At 43.5% G+C, this 22,094-nt stretch overlaps 1 protein-coding gene across 1 annotated transcript; it reads left to right on the top strand.

Annotated features, from left to right (window-relative positions):
* Nucleotides 1-661: 661 nt before the first annotated feature.
* Nucleotides 662-13,630, top strand: LOC117348633 (glutathione S-transferase P 1-like). Its single transcript, XM_033920971.1, has 7 exons — nucleotides 662-884; nucleotides 3,449-3,484; nucleotides 7,600-7,712; nucleotides 7,856-7,943; nucleotides 10,794-10,897; nucleotides 11,022-11,129; nucleotides 12,721-13,630. Coding segments are annotated over exons 1-7 (633 nt in total). The 5' UTR covers nucleotides 662-883; the 3' UTR covers nucleotides 12,904-13,630.
* The last annotated feature ends 8,464 nt before the right edge of the window (nucleotides 13,631-22,094 follow it).

Genomic DNA, 22,094 nt, shown 5'->3' with positions numbered 1-22,094 from the left:
TGTTGGCGGTATAGAAAAATAAAGTTATTGTTATTATTAATGTGAAAGGTTTTTTTATGCCGATGAGTTGACTTACCCCAAGTCATTTTCCCACACTTTGTTCTATTCAAGGTGGTGTGGGTGGGGTTCTGAGGCTTTTTCCTTCACATTGGGTCTCTCATATGTCTATTTAGCCTTCGCATTTGACAGGAATTGTGGCACTCTTCCTTATTTCTCCTCTCTTCCGTTGAGTGTGTTATTGAGTAGGAGGGTGTTGTACTTATTAAAATATTTTCCTTCCACACTTATGTTTGTGGGTCTAGTATTAAATAAAATAGTTTGTACCATAAGATTATATTGTGTGTGTATATGAAAAATGGACAGAAGAAATTGCAGTACAATTAGCACTATTATTATGGGGGTGGAGTCAGGGGCGGAGTTTGGGTGGGCCTGGGGTGGAGCTTGGGCGGGGGTACTCAGTTGGTATTTGCTAGGCTTAGAGGGTACTTGGCTTGAAGAAGTTGAGAAACATTGCTCTAGGTGACCACCTTTGCCATACACGCCTTCAGTAACTAGAGAATTATGGGAGACAGAGGCAAATATGGGTTTGCTGTCTCCCCCCCCCCCCCCCTGTCTCTTCCCCTATTTCAGTTTAAGTCTCTGCCTCTTTCTTTCCTCTTAGGAATCCAAGCCCTCTGGCTCAAAGCCATCTAAAGCTGCTGAATGCTTTTCTACTCCCATGGGCCTTGCCTCCAGCCTTACTTTCAGTGCTGCCCTGAATTCACAATGACATAGCAGGAAACACAGATAGATAAAGCCTCAGGTCAGAGTGGGAGGACAAAACAGCACCAGAGACAAGAGTGTGAGACAACTTAACTCTGAAACACCTGCTTCACCAGTAAGAAGTAAGTGCCGACGCTGTGCAAGTGCCAAGTTCCAGTTGCAGAGCTGTTCTAGGCTGAGTCTGTGTGCATACGTGTGTGTCTAGCTTGTGTGCGCATGCATGTGTCTGTGCATGTTTGTGTGTCTGTGTATGCATGTGTGTGAAACCCTTGAGGGTGGGTGTATCTAGCTTGTGTGCGCATGCATGTGTCTGTGCATGTTTGCGTGTCTGTGTATGCATGTGTGTGAAACCCTTGAGGGTGGGTGTGTCTAGCTTCTGTGCGTATGCATGTGTCTGTGCATGTTTGTGTGTCTGTGTATGCATGTGTGTGAAACCCTTGAGGGTGGGTGTGTCTAGCTTGTGTGTGCATGCATGTGTCTGTGCATGTTTGTGTGTCTGTGTATGCATGTGTGTGAAACCCTTGAGGGAGGGTGTGTCTAGCTTGTGTGCGCATGCATGTGTCTGTGCATGTTTGCGTGTCTGTGTATGCATGTGTGTGAAACCCTTGAGGGAGGGTGTGTCTAGCTTGTGTGCGCATGCATGTGTCTGTGCTTGTTTGCGTGTCTGTGTATGCATGTGTGTGAAACCCTTGAGGGTGGGTGTGTCTAGCTTGTGTGCGCATGCATGTGTCTGTGCATGTTTGCGTGTCTGTGTATGCAAGTGTGTGAAACCCTTGAGGGTGGGTGTGTCTAGCTTGTGTGTGCATGCATGTGTCTGTGCATGTTTGTGTGTCTGTGTATGCATGTGTGTGAAACCCTTGAGGGTGGGTGTATCTAGCTTGTGTGCGCATGCATGTGTCTGTGCATGTTTGCGTGTCTGTGTATGCATGTGTGTGAAACCCTTGAGGGTGGGTGTGTCTAGCTTGTGTGCGCATGCATGTGTCTGTGCATGTTTGTGTGTCTGTGTATGCATGTGTGTGAAACCCTTGAGGGTGGGTGTGTCTAGCTTGTGTGTGCATGCATGTGTCTGTGCATGTTTGTGTGTCTGTGTATGCATGTGTGTGAAACCCTTGAGGGAGGGTGTGTCTAGCTTGTGTGCGCATGCATGTGTCTGTGCATGTTTGCGTGTCTGTGTATGCATGTGTGTGAAACCCTTGAGGGAGGGTGTGTCTAGCTTGTGTGCGCATGCATGTGTCTGTGCTTGTTTGCGTGTCTGTGTATGCATGTGTGTGAAACCCTTGAGGGTGGGTGTGTCTAGCTTGTGTGCGCATGCATGTGTCTGTGCATGTTTGCGTGTCTGTGTATGCAAGTGTGTGAAACCCTTGAGGGTGGGTGTGTCTAGCTTGTGTGTGCATGCATGTGTCTGTGCATGTTTGTGTGTCTGTGTATGCATGTGTGTGAAACCCTTGAGGGTGGGTGTATCTAGCTTGTGTGCGCATGCATGTGTCTGTGCATGTTTGTGTGTCTGTGTATGCATGTGTGTGAAACCCTTGAGGGTGGGTGTGTCTAGCTTGTGTGTGCATGCATGTGTCTGTGCATGTTTGTGTGTCTGTGTATGCATGTGTGTGAAACCCTTGAGGGTGGGTGTGTCTAGCTTGTGTGTGCATGCATGTGTCTGTGCATGTTTGTGTGTCTGTGTATGCATGTGTGTGAAACCCTTGAGGGAGGGTGTGTCTAGCTTGTGTGCGCATGCATGTCTGTGCATGTTTGCGTGTCTGTGTATGCATGTGTGTGAAACCCTTGAGGGAGGGTGTGTCTAGCTTGTGTGCGCATGCATGTGTCTGTGCATGTTTGCGTGTCTGTGTATGCATGTGTGTGAAACCCTTGAGGGTGGGTGTGTCTAGCTTGTGTGCGCATGCATGTGTCTGTGCATGTTTGCGTGTCTGTGTATGCAAGTGTGTGAAACCCTTGAGGGTGGGTGTGTCTAGCTTGTGTGGACATGCATGTGTCTGTGCATGTTTGCGTGTCTGTGTATGCATGTGTGTGAAACCCTTGAGGGTGGGTGTGTCTAGCTTGTGTGTGCATGCATGTGTCTGTGCATGTTTGCGTGTCTGTGTATGCATGTGTGTGAAATCCTTGAGGGTGGGGATGATCCAATGCCTCATCAGCTGGTGTCCGTGTGCGTGTCTTGCTGCAGCCCCTTATACACAGTTGCATTATCCAATTGACATAGCGAGCACATGATATTTTGTCATATTTGTAATTGTTATAGTAAAAAGTCTGCTTTCTGTATGATACCATAGTTTATTTTTTACTATTACAAACTATGAAGGAAGATTTCCAAACTGTTGGTGCCTGGGAGCCCCAGAAGGTCATAGGCTGCCACTATTTGTAATTTGTGAACTGTGATCTATTGCAATTGCAATTCGCTGTGTATGTGCAGTAGTTTTCTTTTGGTACCCGCATTGATCCGAAGGGTTTTGTAGGATAGAAATAAAATGTTATGCTATGTTACAGTCTTCAGCACATTTTCTGTACTATGTAACGCTGCCCGAGGCAACATGGAAAGAAATTCTACAAGTGTCACACTCTCATATTTGTTTCCTTCATATGATACAAAAGAAAATTCACCTTTCTCCTACTTTCTTTTCTCTCAGCCCCACCCCCAAGTTTAATTTGTAATTTATATGCTTCTATCTTTTTGCAGTGCCTGGCTACATTCTCACATATTTTCCCGTGAGAGGTAAGTCTGAAAGTCTTTCTCTTTCTTTCCCTCAGGAACTGTAAGGAAAGGAGGCTTTAAGCACCAGGAACACAGCCACACAGATGTACTCAAAGCCATACAAAACCATGCAAGGGATATGCAAAACCATGCAGGTGCACTCAAAGTCCTGCAGGGGGCACACAGAGGATTCTATAGAGCTACATAGGTAGCAGACACTGCCACACATACACAGGGACACACAGGCCCACATAAAGTATAAGCAAAAATATGCATATGCACATACAGCCCAGCAGAGGGTGCATATCCACAGAGGGCTCTGCAGCATCACAAAAGATATACAAAGATATGCAGGTGCACACACAGCCCAGCAGGGGGCACCAATACAGGAACATGCGAAGAGAAATTCTATGACTGGGCATCCTCATATACAAGCTACTTATACATAAATTTATAGAATGCCAGCGCTTTCACAGGTAAATGTACATTTAAGTGCATAAGTATCATCAAAGCAACTAAGGGCTAGATTCTATAAATAGTACCTAGGTTAGGAGTCGCTAAGCGTCCTGCTCGCAGACACACAATGATGCCTAACTAAACTGTTAATTAGCTTATATTGTGTGGTAATAGACTGCGCCATTGAAGTTAATTGACATCAATTTTAAAAAAATTAATTAAGGCCCCCTTTTATCAAGCTGCGTTAGGGTTTTTTATGGCGAGTCGCCACGATAAAAGCTGCAATGCTCATAGGGATTCTATGAATGTCAGAGCTTTTACCCCAGCGGTTTGCAATAAATACCCTAACGCGGCTTGATTAAAGAGCGCTTAAGAGTTCTGTGCAGATCTCAGAGCAACGCCTAAGCCGAGGAGCCCTCCGATACCTACTAATGCCTACCTGAAAAGTAGGCGTGGTTAGAAGCAAGGAATAGGTCATCACTAGGCATACGAAACAGGCACTGGTAAATTAGGCTCAGTAAAACCTGGCCTAATGTACCAGCACCTACCTCAACGGTACTTAATGATACCAAAGTTAGGGCTACCAGATGTCCGGTAAACCGAACAGCTTCGGCAAGCAGTTCTTACATGAGCAGGCAGCTGGTTTTGCAACACGATTATAACAATGGTGCTGATTGACAAGATAAGTAATTACTGTTGCCTACCTCAGTTCATTGTACAAACACGCCATTCTATAAGTATCAATGGATTAGAACTGTTTGAATTACGGTTATGGGACTGTGTTGCAGAACTGTGTTTTCAGAGCAAATGATAGTGTTAATACCTCCATACAGAGTTTAAAAGTACAAATAATTATTATTATTATTATTATGTTCTTGTATACCGCCATACCCAAAGAGTTCTAGGCGGTTCACATCAATTAAATTAGTAACCGATCTGAACACGGATTTACAACATTTTGTCGGAATCACAAGCAACGGGGAAGGAAATGTTTGAGTTATAGTAGGAATTTATCAGAGTTGGATTGCAAGGAAAAGGGGGAGGGAGAAGAGGCCAAAGGCGGGGAGGGGAGGGAGAGAAAAGGGGGGGGGGAGGGTGTTGGTTTATTAGTGAGTAAGGAGGTTTTTTATTTAGTCCGTGAGGTTCTTACCCTTTCTAGTCTTCAGCAAGATTCGTTCTGGATGAGCACGGGGATCTGAAGCTTTTTTCCTCCTTATATAAGTAGAGTGCTGGTATAAGTTTGAAATGCAAGTTTAACTTGTTCAAAAGAGTGAGCATGTATATTTGATACACGAATTTAAACAAACCTTACTCTACCTGCATATTGTTGATAGTGAACCCTGCTATATACCCTTATCCACTGAGGATATTAACCTTGTAACCTTACTCTCTGTTTTCTATCTTTTAATAATAGCTTTATTTATATCCCATCATACCTTTCAGTTCAAGACGGTTTACAACAAGAGAGGCTGCATGAATGCAGCTAAGTTATATCTTGAGCATGAGGTAGGAGGAAACAAACAGGCGTGTAACATAGTTATATACAACAAGAGATAGGAGCACGTTGGAAGGCGTAGAGGAAAACGATTAAGGGAGTTAAACAAATTTGTCAAATAAACGGGTTTTCAGTGATCTTCTGTATGATTGGTATGACGATGAGTTAAGGAGTAAGTCACTTAGAGTATTGTTCCAGATTTCTGCTTGGAAGGAAAGTGTCTTGTCGAGGAATCTTTTGAATTGGCTTCCTTTGGGAGTCAGGAAGGCGAATAGTAATGTTCTGCGTGAGAAGCGGAGCTTGTCTTGGAGGACAAAGTGATTCAGAAGGTAGGTGGGTGTAGTGCCGAATAGTGTTTTGACCAATATCTCCACCTGATAGTATACCTTTCTATCAGTTAACTTGCATCCCTTCACTTTTTAACTCTTTTAGAACCTCAGCGCCACCACTCAGAGCTCAATTGGATTTCATTGCTCTAAGCTTTATGTGCCAGCTCCTCATCGGTTCCTTAATTTTGATATCCGTTATTTATTTTTAGTGTATTAGCTTTTGTGTAATTTATTTTACTTTATTTGATTTATAAGCATGTACTTAAGCATGTACTTAACTTGGAACTTGTGGTCTCTGGCTAGGGGAAACATCACGCCGACATGTTTCGCTGCTAGAGCTTTATCAAGGCTTTGCCCCTAAAACAGAACAAAAGCTATCAGCATTACCCTGAAAAAAGACAGACATGGCTACATTTGTTTAAAGCTAAGCTGTCTAACATCTCTCACTTACCTATAAATTTAGCCGCCAACGGATATAAAAATTAAGGAACCGATGAGGAGCTGGCACATAAAGCTTAGAGCAATGAAATCCAATTGAGCTCTGAGTGGTGGCGCTGAGGTTCTAAAAAAGTTAAAAAGTGAAGGGATGCAAGTTAACTGATAGAAAGGTATACTATCAGGTGGAGATATTGGTTGATAGTTGAAGCTCCCTTTAACTATATCTAAAGCTGTGCACTAGGGGAATAGTGTTTTGAAGCATAGGCAACCAGATTTGAAAATTATTCTGGCCTTGACTGGTAGCCAGTGCAGTTTTTTGAAATATGGAGTGACTTGGTTGGATTTTTTTCAGGTCGAAAATCAGTCGTATGACTGTGTTTTGGATTGTTCTCAATCTTTGGAGTGATGTGGTTGGATTGATGTGGAGTCAATTGGAGTGGAGTGGAGTGATTGGATTTTTTCAGGTTGAAAATCAGTCGTATGACTGTGTTTTGGATTGTTCTCAATCTTTGGAGTAATGTGGTTGGATTGATGTGGAGTCAATTGGAGTGGAGTGGAGTGATTGGATTTTTTCAGGTCGAAAATCAGTCGTATGACTGTGTTTTGGATTGTTCTCAATCTTTGGAGTGATGTGGTTGGATTGATGTGGAGTCAATTGGAGTGGAGTGGAGTGGAGTGATTGGATTTTTTCAGGTCGAAAATCAGTCGTATGACTGTGTTTTGGATTGTTCTCAATCTTTGGAGTGATGTGGTTGGATTGATGTGGAGTCAATTGGAGTGGAGTGGAGTGGAGTGATTGGATTTTTTCAGGTCGAAAATCAGTCGTATGACTGTGTTTTGGATGGTTCTCAATCTTTGGAGTGATGTGGTTGGATTGATGTGGAGTCAATTGGAGTGGAGTGGAGTGGAGTGTTTGGATTTTTTCAGGTCGAAAATCAGTCGTATGACTGTTTTTTGGATGGTTTTCAATCTTTTGGTAGTTTTAATCATACTTTCTATCTCATGACTTTCTAATTTTCTCAGAAGTCTTTCATGAGGTACTTTATCAAATGCCTTTTAAAATTTCAAATACACAATATCAACCAGCTCACCTTTATCCACATGTTTATTCATCCCTTTGAAGAAATGTAGTAGACTGGTGAGACAAGATTTCCCTTGACTAAATCCATGTTGGCTAATTAACCCATGCTCTGTAATTTTGTTCTTTATAATAGTCTCCATCATTTTGTACAGCACCAATGTCAGACTCACTGGTTATAATTTTTGAAACCTTTTTAAAAATTGGTGTTACATTTGCCACCCTCCAGTCTTCTGGTACCATGTTGGCAATAATCCATCTCTTAGATGCATTTGTACAGCAATACATATGTCTAAGTAGCACAATATACAGTAGATAAAGGTTAATTTTAAACCCATAGGACGTGCCGAATCCACCCGGCTGCTTCTTGCGGACCAAGGCGCTGAGTGGAAGGAAGAGGTGATGTCTCTACAGAAGTGGAAGGCTGGGGAAGTGGACCTCAAGAAAACAACTGTGAGTAGCAAGGCTATATTTAAAAAAAAATAATAATAATTACCATTACCTGGGCACAGAGCCCAACTAGCAAAAATCGTGATATCAGGTCTTTATTTCCTCAGCTTGTGACTTCTCCCTTTTTGGTATTCTTTATTCATTAGGTATTTGGTCAGTTACCACAATTAAAAGATGGAGATTTTGTTCTGTATCAGTCAAACACAATGCTGAGATACCTCGGGCAGAAGTACGGTGAGTGCTAGAGTTGGGGAGGGGTTTCCTTGCAGTGGTGTTTGGGGGTTCTGTGGAGAAAGAGGACACGACATCAACACGGCTACCGCTGTTCATGCCATTTAAAGAAGTTCTAAAAGTCTCGGATAAAAGCAGAAGGGGAGTCTTTAATTAGAAATTAAACACTCCAAGTTTATGGAAAAGATATTCAGCCGGCGGCATTTTTTTCTGGCCACTGCTAGCATGATTCAGTGGCAGACCATGTCTGAGCACCAGCATTGAATATCCAGGTTTACAAAGTCGGCTGTCTCCTACCCAGAGAAGTGTGCTATTCAGCAGTGGCGTAGCGAGGGTAAGAGGTGCCCCTCACCCATCCTCTTCCCCGCCCCCCTGCCGCACGCACACGCTCCCTTTCCTGTACCTTTTACTTTGAAACAATTTTTATTGATGAAACAGAAAAGCAAGAATTTACCAAACAGCAGCAAAAGAGCACGTAAGTCCAAACGAAAATAATCAGGGACTACAACTGCAAACAGTACCATCAAAAGTTTTCAATATGTTATAGCGACCAATACCTTTAAAACCCGCCCACCCTCCCAGAAGTCAGCCTTAACATAGCAGTACAGCCTATTACCAAACCCTTGTGTTCTTATAGGCCCTGAAATACATCAAAAAAATGAGCATCCTCCATATTTCTCCCTCTCCCCCCAAAAAAAAACCCAAAACCAAAATTCAAATTCAACTTTATTAGATTTTTATATACCGCCTATCAAGGTTATCTAAGCGGTTTTACAATCAGGTACACAGGCATTTTCCCTATCTGTCCCAGAGGGCTTACAATCTATCTACTGTACCTGGGGCTATGGAGGACTGAGTGACTTGCCCATGGTCACAAGGAGCAGTGCATGGTTTGAACCCACAACCCCAGGGTGCTGAGGCTGTAGCTCCAACCAATGCGCCACACACTCCATAAAAAACACTCACACCTATATACCAGGATGAGGCATTGGGAAGATGCTGCACACTAGCACAGAGTAACATGTCATACCGAGGCTACGATACATTGATGATGTATTTTTGATCTGTACCGATACCGTGGAACATTTTCAAGATTTCCTTGTGTGGCTTAATTTCCAGGGTCGTCATCTCAAGCTCTCTGCTTCTATTCAGGAACAAGCCATTACTTTTTCGGATACTAGGGTCATCGAGGAAGGAGTGCAACTGACTACTTCAGTTTATCGCAAACAGAACGACAGAAACATTCATTTGCATTATAGCAGTTGATACCATCCAAGATTGAAACAGTCTCTTCCAGTGAGTCAGTTTCTCCGGATGAGACGGATATACTCTACTACTAGAGAATTCAAGATGCAAGCTAAGACATTATCTCAACGATTCAGGGATAGGGGTTACCCAGAGTGGTCTATACAAAGGCCATACCATCGAGCCCGCTATGCTAACCCGAATATGCTCCTTCAACCTCAGACCAAAACAGGAACCGATAGATAGATTTGTGTGTTAGCCTACTCTAATCAGGCTCAATCTATGGCCAGTATCATCCAAAAACATTGAAATGTTCTCTCTGCTCATGAGCTTTTTAAGGAAAAACCTTGTGTGGCTTACCGTCGTCCTATGAACCTTGCCAATCTTTTGAACACCAAATGGCCCACTGGGTGGGGGGAGGGCAATGGAGAACACAAGCTTTGTGGCTCATGCACCATATGTAGGAATTTGTTCCATATGTCCACCTGGTGTCACCCTCAGACTCACCAATTGTTTGTTTTGAGACTTCAGACAAATTGCTCTTCTCAGTGGGTCATATATGTTATAATGTGCCCCTGCGGTCTGCTATATGTGGGCCAGACAATTAGAAAAATTAAGATCAGACTGGGGGAGCATAAGAGCAGGATACATACGGGAAATTTAACTGCTCCCCTAGTGGCCATGATTTTTTTTACCTTACCTGGTTTGTGATCAAACAGATATCTCATAATTTTGGGAGTAACAAGCTAGCTCATATCCAATTACAGGAGTAATACTAGATTAGATTAAATAGGCGGCAGTAAATTAGGTCAGATAAAGCCTAGCCTAATGTATCAGCGCCTAGCAGCAGCTAAGTCTGCTAAGGCATCGCTAGCAAGGCAGGATTAACCAATAGGCCAGATAAGCACATGCCTAGGGCCCAAAATGGTCAGGGAGGCCCGATGAAGGAGCGCATGAACATTGTTTTTTCCAAACGGCGAATGACCCCTCCAGCATCAATCGGCAATGCGGGCCCCCCCCCCCCCATCGACGGAAAGTAAGACAAGCAAGCAACACGGGTAAGAAAGGCAACAGGAACTGTAATTGTGCAAGTGGTGCAGCTTGCCCAAAGCTTCCCTCTGACGCAGCTTCCTGTTTCCGTCTGGGCGCATGGTGGGGCGGGGCAGGGCAGGGGGCCCAGTGTACTTGGGTGCCTAGGGGCCCTCGACGAATTAATCCTGTCCTGATCGCTAGGTGTGATTTTACAAGCGGTGTCTAGAGGTTAACTGACAACTGTGCAGACCAGCGCCTAAAAATTAGACGCCATTTATAGAATCTATTCCTTGGCGCCCAAATATAGGAAGATTTTTAGCAAAAGACTTAGATCCATAAATCTGGCTGAAAATCCTCCTAAATTTCCTGACCTATCCTGATGACCCACAGCCAGCCAGGTTCTCAGCATATTCACAATGAATATGCATGAGATAAATTTACATAAGCAGGACTCCCAGAAACGATGCTTCACCTGGAGATTTTTTTTACCCTACAATGTTGCGAAAGATGTAGGATATGACTTCCCAGTTTGAACAGGATAATATAGAATTCTTATGTTCTTTAATTTCACTGCAGGCCTCTACGGGAGCAATGACAAAGAAAAAGCGTTGATTGACATGGTGAATGATGGCATGGAGGACGTGCGCCAGGGTTACCTATATCTCGTCCTCCAGAACTATGTAAGTACAGATTGGGAACACGATGCAGTTTATGAAGAAGATAGGTTTGCTGTCAGTCCTGTTCTAGTCCCAGCAAAGATATAATGGACCCTTAAACAATTTTAGTTTCTTTCTTCTACCACAGGAAACTGGCAAACAGAAGTACCTAGAGGAGCTGCCCAAACACCTGAGCCCCTTCGAGGGACTTCTGTCCAAATATTCCAAGGGCAGTGGATTCATCACTGGAAGCAAGGTAGAGTTTTGCTAAGGTCTCACCGAGGTATTTCCTCAGCAATATCTCAAAAGAAAGCAAATGAGTAAGAGGAAAATTATATAAAGCGCAAATTTCTAGTTTGACGAGCATTCTACATTACCTCTAATTTTAAATGTAAATTATGAAAATCTTTTATTGAAGAAATCAAAGTAGCCTGAAGAGCTGTAACCTGCTACTACCACTTGGGAGCATTTATCCAACAAAGCTACAGTATATTCGAGTCTACATTCACAAATTTGTCTGCCACCTCGTGGACAAAAAGTTGATTCTGGAAAACTACAGTTACCAACATTTCTTCCATACGTTGATTAAGCTCCCATGAATCCTTCCGAGTCACCTCTTGTGTGAGTCTCTTCTGAGAAGACCTAACTGGAGATTCACCAATTTGTAAAGCCTGAGAAATCTTATTGAAATCCACGGGTACATTAGACTGTGAGCCAGAGGTATCGAAGTCCCTCCTGGAGGAGCGCAATCCATTTGAGTTTTCAGGATTTCCCCAATGAATATGCATGAGATCTATTTGCATGCACTGCTTTCATTGTAGGCTAATAGATCTCATGCCATATTCATTGGGGAAATCCTAAAAACCCGACTGGATTGCGGCCCTCCAAGAGGGACTTTGACACCCCTGCTGTACATGCTTCAGGCTCCAAGTGTCTGCTAATCCAGAACTATTGAACTAGACCTGTGGTTCCCAAACCCTGTCCTGGGGGACTCCCAGCCAGTCGAGTTTTCAAGATATCCCTAATGAATATGCATGAGAGAGATTTGCATACCTGTCGCTTCCATTATATACAAATCTCTCTCATGCATATTCATTAGGGATATCTTGAAAACCCGACTGGCTGGGGATCCCCCAGGACAGGGTTTGGGAACCATTGAACTAGACCAGACATGGGCAACTCCGATCCTCGAGGGCCGGAATCCATTTGGTTTTTCAGGATTCCCCAATGAATATGCATGAGATCTATTTGCATGCACTTCTTTCATTGTATGCTAATAGATCTCATGCATATTCATTGGGGAAATCCTGAAAACCCGACTGGATTGCGGCCCTCCAAGAGGGTCTTTGACACCCCTGCTGTGAGCCCACCAGGACAGATAGGGAAACAATGATTGAGTACCTGATTGCAAGCCACTTAATACACCTGGTCCAAGCGGTATATAAAAATCCCATTCCCTCCCTGTTATTGCTGATGTCCATATAACTTCCCAACACTGCCCAGTTAAATATCACTGAATATTCCCTTCCCAGGTGCTCAGCACAATTTAACTAGGCAGGAACCTCTCCTGATTAACTCCCCTTTTTACAAAACCATTTATTAGAGCCAGCTGGCATGCTCTGTGCTGCTCTGACAGTCATAGAGTTGCTATGAGTGTTGGAGTAGCACAGAACATTCAGCACGCCGGCCGGCACTAAAAACCTCTTGTACGGTTTTGTAAAAAGTGGGAGGGAGAAATAATTATGAATATCGGGCCCATTTTTAATAAGTGCAATGCTTTGCTTCAGGAAGGTGGATAATAAATGCATGTCATTAATTATTACCGTGTATTGCTTTTTCTGGCACAGATTTCATATGCAGACTACAGCCTCCTGGATCTTCTCCAGAATCACCAGCATCTGGATCCAGACTGCTTGGAGTCCTTCCCTCTCCTGTCAGCTTATGTAGAGAGGATGACCTCCCGCCCCAAGCTCAAAACATACCAGGAATCAGAGGCCTGCAAAAGCCGCCCTTTCACTTCCAAGGTATAAAATTAGAGTTACTATTTTTCAGGCCACAAAACAACTGGACACATAGCCACACCCTGTTCTGCCCTGGGCCCGGCCCAGTTCTGCCTTTGGCTCCGCCCCATTCTGCCACAGCCCCTCCCAGTTCAGCCAACAGCCCTGCCCCCACAAACTTCCTCTCTTCTTCCCCCGACAAGCTTCGGCCGCGTCTGGAGGGCCTGAAGTGTGCGCGGATGTTAATCTACGCATGCTCGGACGCCCTCCAGATGCAGCTGGAGCTCACTGGGGCTTTCCAAAACCCAGACAAACTGCCAGGTTTTGGAACAGTCCTTTAAAAAGAGGACATGTGTGGATTTTCACGGACTTCTGGTAACCCTATATAATCTGCTCTTCTTTGAAAGATCTAAGGCAGTTGTCATATGATAAGTGGTAGAATTTGACCTGCTTAACTTATAGATATGAATATTACTATGCTAAGAAAACTGATTCAATTAGTAAATTCAATAGCAAATGGCCTGCATTAAAAGTATATTTGTCTATATTAAGCAATGCTGATTAATCTTGTTAAATCATTTATTATGTTTATTCCCCTCTTTCCCACTTTATAATGTGTTTTAATGTAATTTCACCCATTCAATTGTTCAATCATTGTATAACTTACTTGTACTGTAAATTGGAAAATTTCAATAAATAAATGAAGACAAAAACCCCCCCAATTAGCACCATTTGCTAATAAAATCACTTTTCCTACCTTTGTTGTCTGGTGATTTTAGTTTTCTACTCATCTTTTCCTAGTCTCTGGTTGCTCTTACCTCTGTCTCCAGAACCTTCTTATCCATTTGCTGTTTTTCTCTCCTTCACTTTCTACCCTACATCCATCTTTGGCATCAACTTTTAACATTCAACGTTCTTCCATTTTTCTGCTTCCTCCTCAAATCTATCCACCTTTCCATGTTTTCCCTTCCCATCTATCCATGCACACTATCTCCTCCCTCTCTCTGCCCTTCCCCACCATCCATGTGTGTTATCTCCTCACTTTTTCTTTTCTCCTTTTCTCATCTATCCATAAACAGCATTTATTTCATCTCTCTTCCTTCCCTTACCCACTCCTCCCATTCCTTTTTTTTTTTTTTTTTTTAGTTCATTAATTTTATTGAATATTATAAGTAATATACAGAAAGCAGTTCAAATACATAAAAATTGAATAAGAAATAGTGATGTAGAAACAAAAGAAACCATAATTGCTGTTATTTGCATATAGTAGATTAGTAAGAAGAATTCAGAGTATTTGAAACTGCTAAGAAAAGAAATAGAAAGGATAGAAAAGCAGAGAAGATGAATTGAAATAAAAAAGAAAAAAGAGAGATAAAGAAAGAGAGAGAAAGAAAGAGAGAGAGGCAGAAGTGTCTACAAGGCAGAATGAACATATGAATCTAAGAATGACCAAGGTGATTTATTTCGCACCAAATTTGTAGATAAACGAGATATCGTGTTCTTTTCATATGCATATGATTCGAATTTGTGGTACATGCTCAAGGAGTTCCACCAAAAGGTGTAGTCTAGTAGTGTGGGTGACTTCCAATTTTACAAAATGTGCATAAGAGCTGTCACAATCATGGTGTCAATAAGTTTAGGAGGGCAGTTTGATAGTGCGAAACAAGGGTGTTGAGAACGAAGGATTATAATGTCTATGGAAATAGCTTCTGAACATTCGGTAATAGATTTTATGGTGTCCCATATACGAGTCCAAAAGGAATGAACCATAGTGCAGTGAAGAAGCATGTGATCAAGAGTTCCAGGCTCTTTCAAACAGTTCCAACAGGTAGGGTCTTGTTTCAGTTTCGCTTTCCACATTCGAAATGGAGTCCATACTGCATTCCACATAACAAAGAACATTGATTGCGAAACTCTTGAGGATAATAGAGGACGATTTGTAGATGACCAGAAGAGTTCCCAATCTATTTCAGAAAGCGTGGTCTTTAGGATAGAGCCCCAATGGTTCATGGATTGAGGTGTAAAGGTGAAGGTGTGATCTCTTAAGATGCTATAAAAAAGAGATATCGCCCTACCTTTCAGTAAAGCCAAAGTAGACCTCCCATTCCTGTGCACCATGTCCTCCCTCTCTTTCCCTCTCCTATGGACTGACATCTGTCTCCCCCCTTTCAGCTTCCTATGGTCTGGGATCTGTATCCTCTCCTTCCCACAGTCTGGCATCTCTCTCTCTTCTGTACTTTCCCTCTCTCCCTCCTTTGTGGTCTAGCATCTCTCTGTCTTTCCCTTCCCCTTCCTGTGCCTTAGTCTGGAATCTCTCTCTCTCCACCTTCCTTGTCCTGGTCTGGCATCTTTCACGTCTTTCCCCCTCCGCCTCCCCCCCCAATCCAGTGGTCTGATATCTCTCTCCTTCCCCCCTCCTGTGGTCTGCCATCTCTATCTGTCCCTTTCCTTTCTTCCCCTGGAGGTCTGGCATCTTTCCTTTCTCTCCATCCCTGCGGTCCAGCATCTCTCTTATCCTCCCCATGCTATCCTCCCCCCCCACACACACACACACATGGGATCCAGTGCTTGCTCACCTGGCACTGTTGTAACTCTTTGACTGTCGGCAGCATGAGTGAAGCAAACACGCTGTCTTCAGCGACCTGGAAGCTTTCTCTCTGCTACTACTTCCCGCCTATGTGGGAACAGGAAGCAGCAGCAGAGAGAAAGCTTCCGGGTCGCCGAAGGCAATGTGTTTGCTTTGCTCACGCTGCTGACGGCCAAGTTATAGCAGCGCCGGGTGAGCAAGCACTGGATCCTGTTGAGGGGGAGGAAAAGGAAGGAGGACTCTAGATGGGTGTCTGGGGGGGACGGGGGACAAGGACTCCAGATAGGTGCACAAGCTGCTATAGTGTTACTAGGTGTCCAGTTTCCCCAGGCAAAAGTTGTAAAATTAAAAAGCTGCCCAGACTTCCGACATAGTCCTCAAAAAGAGGATATATGTCCGGGGAAATCCAGACATCTGGTAACCCTACATAGGATGAAAGTTTCCCATTTTTTCCTCATAGAGTACAGTCCAATTCCTCTTTTTTCTTCTTTGTCTACCCGTTCCCCTTGGTGGTACCAAATGAAGCGGGATCTCCTTCTAGGGTCCAGGCTCAGCAGGAGATTGGGTCCAAAACTTATCAGCCAAATTCTTTAGTTATCTGCCCACTCCCTGGGTAACTCAGAGAGCCTCCCACCAAATATCACATCTTGAGCAGGATCCAGGGGGTAACCACAAGCTTCTCTCCTTGCTCCATCCCAAAGACATTAAGGAGTCCCCCTCAGTCACAAGGCTCCGGCAAGGGAAAAGAGTAGCCAGAAGCCAGGAACTTCCTATTGCAGTCCTTTTTATACTCCCCTCCTCCATGGTGGGGGGGGGGGGGGAGGGAGGAGACGAAGGACCTCCTGCTCCTCTTCTTTAAACCCAGCTAGCCACAGTCTGAAATCTCAGTGACCACCTGAAAAATCCTCCACACTGCTTTCACAGTGGAGGCATTTTTCTGTGGGGGGGGGGGGGGGTGTCACAGATCCCATTCTTTAATGATATCTAAGTGGACAGATAGGGCCTGATTCTATAAATGGTGCCTAACTCGGAAGGTGCCTAGGAAAACAACGTGTCATTCACATCTCAGCTATATGCATGAGATGAGCACGTCTACAAAAGGCACATGTTGGAAAATGAAATTAAGTACTTCCTGAAAGAAGCTCCTATAATGAAACTGAAGCTCTGTTGAACCTACAGTTTTCATTTTGAGTTAAGTGCTTTACGTTAATATAAGTGCAAGAGTTATAAAAAAACAAAAAATAATAATGTAAAAAAGAAAAATTTAAACTAACAAAAAGTAAGCACTAATGATAGGTCACATCTAAGGGACTGCACTAGTTCAATCTGATTGCAGTACCTGTGAGCGTTTGAAGTCTTTTTCCCACCCGTGAGAGAATTTCTCTAGGATACTGCAACATGTGTAGAATACCCAAAATCCAAGCATGATCCAATGAGTGGAGCCTATCTAGGTAGAAGCTACTTCTGCTATGTATAGGGTTACCGTATGGCTCCAGAAAAATAATAATTATAATAATTTATTTCTTAAATACTGCTATACCAGAAGTTCTAAGCGGTTTACAACAGGGATACATACAGTCAGTGATTGAGATATAAGGTAAGAACCATTAATCAGATACAAGGTAAAAACGTTCAATCTGAAACAAGGTAAAAATTCAGTCTGGAAAACAATTACAGTTGGAAAGGCATCAGTTGAATCTAAAATCTAAAAGTTGGAACAGTGGCGTAAGTAGGAAGTGGACGGCTGTTGAGAACTGAAAATGAGATAGGAGAACATGATTAGAGATTAGAACTTGTCAAACAGACGTGTCTTCAGTAATTTTCTAAAGTCGAGGTAAGAAGTAGCCTCAAGTATGGGTTTCCCAAGCCATATGTTCGATTTAGCTGCCTGGAATGATAACATTCTATCAAAAAACTTATTTTATTGACATGATTTCAGGGAGGGATAATTAAATAGATTTAGTCTGCTGGTGTTCTTATTAGAACAGTTTAGAGTGAACTGAGAGGCGAGGTAAGCTGGTAGCATCTCGAAAACAGCTTTGTAGCTAATGCAGGCAAACTTGAAGAGAACTCTAGATTCCACAGGCAGCCAGTGAAGTTTCTGGAAATAAGGGGTAATGTGTTCCCATTTTTTTAGCTGAAGATTAGGCGGACTGCCGTGTTCTGAATTAGTCTCAGCTTATTAAGTGTCTTTTTATAAGCTCCTAGGTATATAATATTACAGTAATCCAGAGTACTCAAGATGGATGATTGTACTAGTAAACGGAAAGACGATTCGTCAAAGAATTTTTTGATGGTGCGAAGCTTCCATAGGACCAATATGCATTTCTTAAACAATAGATCTGTATGATTTTCCAGGGATAGGTGAACAGATTAAGACAGCCGTGTTTTATGTTCATTGAAAATAATGGAAGTAAAACCCAGATATCTCAATCCATCCTCCTTTTTCTGGAGCCATATGGTGACCCTAAATATGTAATTCCCCATGACTGTATGGGCCTCTTTGCTTGTAAATCGCCTAGAACCTGTACTGGATAACAGCGATACAAAAATTCAGATTAGATTAGATACTCGTATGTCCAACTGAATATTGAGAAAACCAGCCTCAATAAAGTCAACAAAGCAGCACAAAAAGGATCCCAATTTGGGCACAAGCCTTCCTCAGGGGACATAAGAACATAAGCAATGCCTCCGCTGGGTCAGACCCGAGGTCCATCATGCCCAGCAGTCCGCTCACACGGCGGCCCAACAGGTCCAGGACCTGTGCAGTAATCCTCTATCTATACCCCTCTATCCCCTTTTCCAGCAGGAATTTGTCTAATCCTTTCTTAAACCCCAGTACCATTCTCTGCCCTATTACGTCCTCTGGAAGCGCATTCCAGGTGTCCACCACACGTTGGGTAAAGAAGAACTTCCTAGCATTCGTTTTGAATCTGTCCTCTTTCAACTTTTCCGAATGCCCTCTTGTTCTTTTATTTTTTGAAAGTTTGAAGAATCTGTCACTCTACTCTCTCTATGCCCTTCATGATCTTGTAAGTCTCTATTATATCCCCTCTAAGTCTCCTCTTCTCCAGGGAAAAGAATCCCAGTTTCTCCAATCTCTGTGTATGAAAGGTTTTCCATACCTTTTATCAGACGTGTCGCTCTCCTCTGAACCCTCTCGAGTAACGCCATATCCTTCTTAAGGTACGGCGACCAATATTGGACGCAGTACTCCAGATGCGGATGCACCATCACCTGATACAACGGCAGGATAACTTATTTCGTTCTGGTAGTAATACCCTTCTTGATTATACCTAGCATTCTATTCGCTCTCTTCACGGCCGCAGTGCACTGTGCCGTCGGCTTCATTGTCATGTCCACCATTACCCCCAAGTCCCTTTCTTGGGTACTCTTCTTCAATAACATCCCTCCCATCGTATAGCTGTACCTCGGGTTTCTGCTTCCCACATGTAGTACTGTACATTTCTCAACGTTGAACTTCAACTGCCATCTCGTCACCCATTCCCTTAGTTTGTTCAAATCCCTTTGCAATTCTTCGCAGTCCTCTTTAGTCCGAGCTCCACTAAATAGTTTGGTGTCGTCTGCAAGTTTTATTATCTCACACTTCGTCCCTGTTTCTAGATCATTTATAAATATATTAAATAGCAGTGGCCCGAGCACCGAGCCCTGTGGGACACCACTCGTGACCCTCCTCCAGTCCGAGTAGTGGCCCTTCACTCCTACCCTCTGTTTCCTACCCGCCAACCAGTTTCTGATCCATCTATGTACGTCTCCTTCCACCCCATGGTTCTTCAGTTTCCGAAGTAGGCGTTCATGGGGTACCTTGTCAAAGGCTTGTTAGAAATCTAGATATATGATGTCTATGGGGTCTCCTCTGTCCATCCGTTTGTTAATTCCTTCGAAGAAGTGCAATAAGTTCGTTAGGCATGATCTCCCCTTGCAGAAACCATGTTGGCTGGTTATCAGAAGTTTGTTTCTTTCAAAATGTTCATCAATGTTGTCTTTTATCAGTGCTTCCGCCATTTTCCCCGGAACCGAGGTCAGACTCACCGGTCTGTAGTTTCCCGGGTCACCTCTTGATCCCTTTTTAAAGATGGGCGTAAAGTTAGCTATCTTCCAATCCTCCGGGATCACGCCTGTTTTCAGGGATAGATTTCAAATTGGTTGCAGTAGTTAGAAACATAGAAAGATGACGGCAGAAAAGGGCTATAGCCCATCAAGTCTGCCCACTCTACTGACCCACCCCAATAAGTCTAGATGCTAGTGACTCGTCCTACGTAGGGATCCCACTAAAAGTCCCATTTACTCTTAAAGTCGAGCATGCTGGTGGCCCCGACCACCTGCACCGGAAGCTTATTCCAGTGGTCTACCACCCTCTCCGTGAAAAAATACTTCCTGATGTCACTACTAAATTTCCCCCATCTAAGTTTAAGCGGATGCCGTCTTGTGGTCGAGGGTCCTTTGGGGAAGAGGATGTCATCTTCCACCTCGACACGTCCTGTGATGAATTTAAATGTCTCAATCATGTCCCCCCTCTCCCTTCGTTCCTCTAGAGTGTAGAGCCGCAGTCTGCTCAGTCTCTCTTCGTACGAGAGACCCTTGAACCCCAGGATCATCCTAGTGGCCATCCGCTGAACCGACTCGACTCTAAGCACGTCTTTACGGTAATGTGGCCTCCAGAATTGCAAACAGTATTCCAGATGAGGTCTCACCATGGTTCTGTACAGCGGCATTATGACTTCTGGTTTCCGACTGACGAAACTTCTATTGATACATCCCATCATTTGCCTTGCCTTGGATGTGGCCTTCTCCACCTGTTTGGCAGCCTTCATGTCTGCACTGATGATTACTCCCAAATCTCGTTCTACTGAGGTCCTAGCTAATGTTACTCCATTTAAGGTGTAAGTTCTGCACGGATTTCTGCTACCGAGGTGCATGACCTTACATTTCATAGCATTGAAGCCTAGCTGCCATGTCGAGGACCAGTTTTCCAATGTACGAAGGTCCTGTGTCATACTACCCTGTAAAAAGCTTCCACTTACTATGTTGCACAGTTTTGCGTCATCGGCGAATAATGTTACTTTACCCTGTATTCCTCGTGTCAAGTCCCTTATGAATATGTTAAAAAGGAGAGGACCCAGGACCGAGCCCTGCGGCACTCCGCTGGTCACTTCTGATGTTTCAGAGAGGGTACCGTTGACCACCACCCTCTGAAGTCTACCACTCAGCCAATCATTGACCCATGCAGTTATCATCTCACCCAACCCCATTGATTTCATCTTGTTTAGTAGCCTCCTCCTTTAGTTCCTTCAGAACCTTTGGATAGATTCTGTCCAGATCCGGGGATTTGTCAGTTTTTAATTTTTCTAGCTGCCTGCGTACATCTTCAAGGCTCACTTCCATGGATGTTAATTTTTCTGCTTGATCTCCATTGAAGATTTGCTCAGGTTCCGGTATGTTGGATGTGTCTTCATTTGTAAATACAGACGAAAAGAACACGTTAAGTCTTTCTGCTACTTCTTTCTCCTCCTTCACCACTCCCTTCCTGTCTCCATCGTCCAGATCCCCTCAGTTTTGTCCTTTTTCCATTTCTTGAATGAATTTTTCTTATTTCCTATCGCTTCCTTCACTATTTTAGTTATCCACGCCGGGTCTTTTGTTCAACTCTTTTTGCACCCCTTTCTGAATCTGGGGGATATACAGATTTTGCGCCTCGCTCACCATGTCCTTGAAAAAAGACCAGGCATGTTCTACCGTTTGCCATTTCTTGGAAGTGTTCCTAAGTTTCTTCCTTACCATTTCCCTCATTGCTTCGAAGTTTCCTTTCCTGAAGTTGAAAGTTGTCGCTATGGCTCTCTTTCCTTTCGGTATTCCTACTTCAACCTTAAACTTGATCATATTATGATCGCTGTTTCCCAACGGTACCACTACTTCCACTTCAAGTGAGATACTTGTTGATATAGTGTACATAAGTAGCCTTGTCACTGTGTTGTACTCTGGAGCAAAAACCAAAGTGCCAAAACTGGGATTCTAGTTGGGACCACAACAGATGAGAGTGTTTCTCTATGTTGGACTAATAAACGTGTCTCATTTGATTGTTTTCATCTCACTTGCCTCTTTTTTGTGCTTTGTTGTCAACTGAATATCGAGCCTTATAGTTCAAATGACTGCCTATTACCAGTGCCCTCTAACTAAAATAAAATAATGTAAGGCTGCAAAGCAAGATTATGTGACTGAGATTAGCTGATCAAATGTGAACAAAGTATCAAAGATCAGCAAAAAATGTTTTGAGAGTCCAATGCCAAGTTTCAATGTCAAGTCCTGACATCATGGTGAAAAGTGCACAAAGATTAATGTCTAGGAGTTGAAACTGGTCTTCAGGGGAGCATTGTCTAGTAAAACTTGTATACAGTCCAAAAAAAGAGGCATTGTTGGATTGAACAAAGGTATTCCATAAGGAAGCAATTGTGTTGGCAAAAAAAAAAAATTGATTCTAGCGTTGCTGCCAAGAGGTCAGAGGCATAAGAACATAAGAATTGCCACTGCTGAGTCAGACCAGTGGTCCATCATGCCCAGCAGTCCGCTCACGCGGCGGCCCTCTTGTCTAAGATCAGCACCCTAACTGAGACTA

The sequence above is a fragment of the Geotrypetes seraphini genome, chromosome 14, assembly GCF_902459505.1.
Source record: "Geotrypetes seraphini chromosome 14, aGeoSer1.1, whole genome shotgun sequence".
In the NCBI taxonomy this organism is placed as follows: Eukaryota; Metazoa; Chordata; class Amphibia; order Gymnophiona; family Dermophiidae; genus Geotrypetes; species Geotrypetes seraphini.
The sequence above is the reverse complement of the archived record's forward strand: the minus strand, read 5'-3'. Positions and strand labels throughout refer to the sequence as shown.

Excerpts from the sequence above, each read along its gene's own strand:
- LOC117348633 (XM_033920971.1), top strand. Across the intron at positions 3,485-7,599 it reads CACATATTTTCCCGTGAGAG|GACGTGCCGAATCCACCCGG; the intron begins GTAAGTCTGAAA and ends TTAAACCCATAG. Across the intron at positions 7,944-10,793 it reads ATACCTCGGGCAGAAGTACG|GCCTCTACGGGAGCAATGAC; the intron begins GTGAGTGCTAGA and ends ATTTCACTGCAG.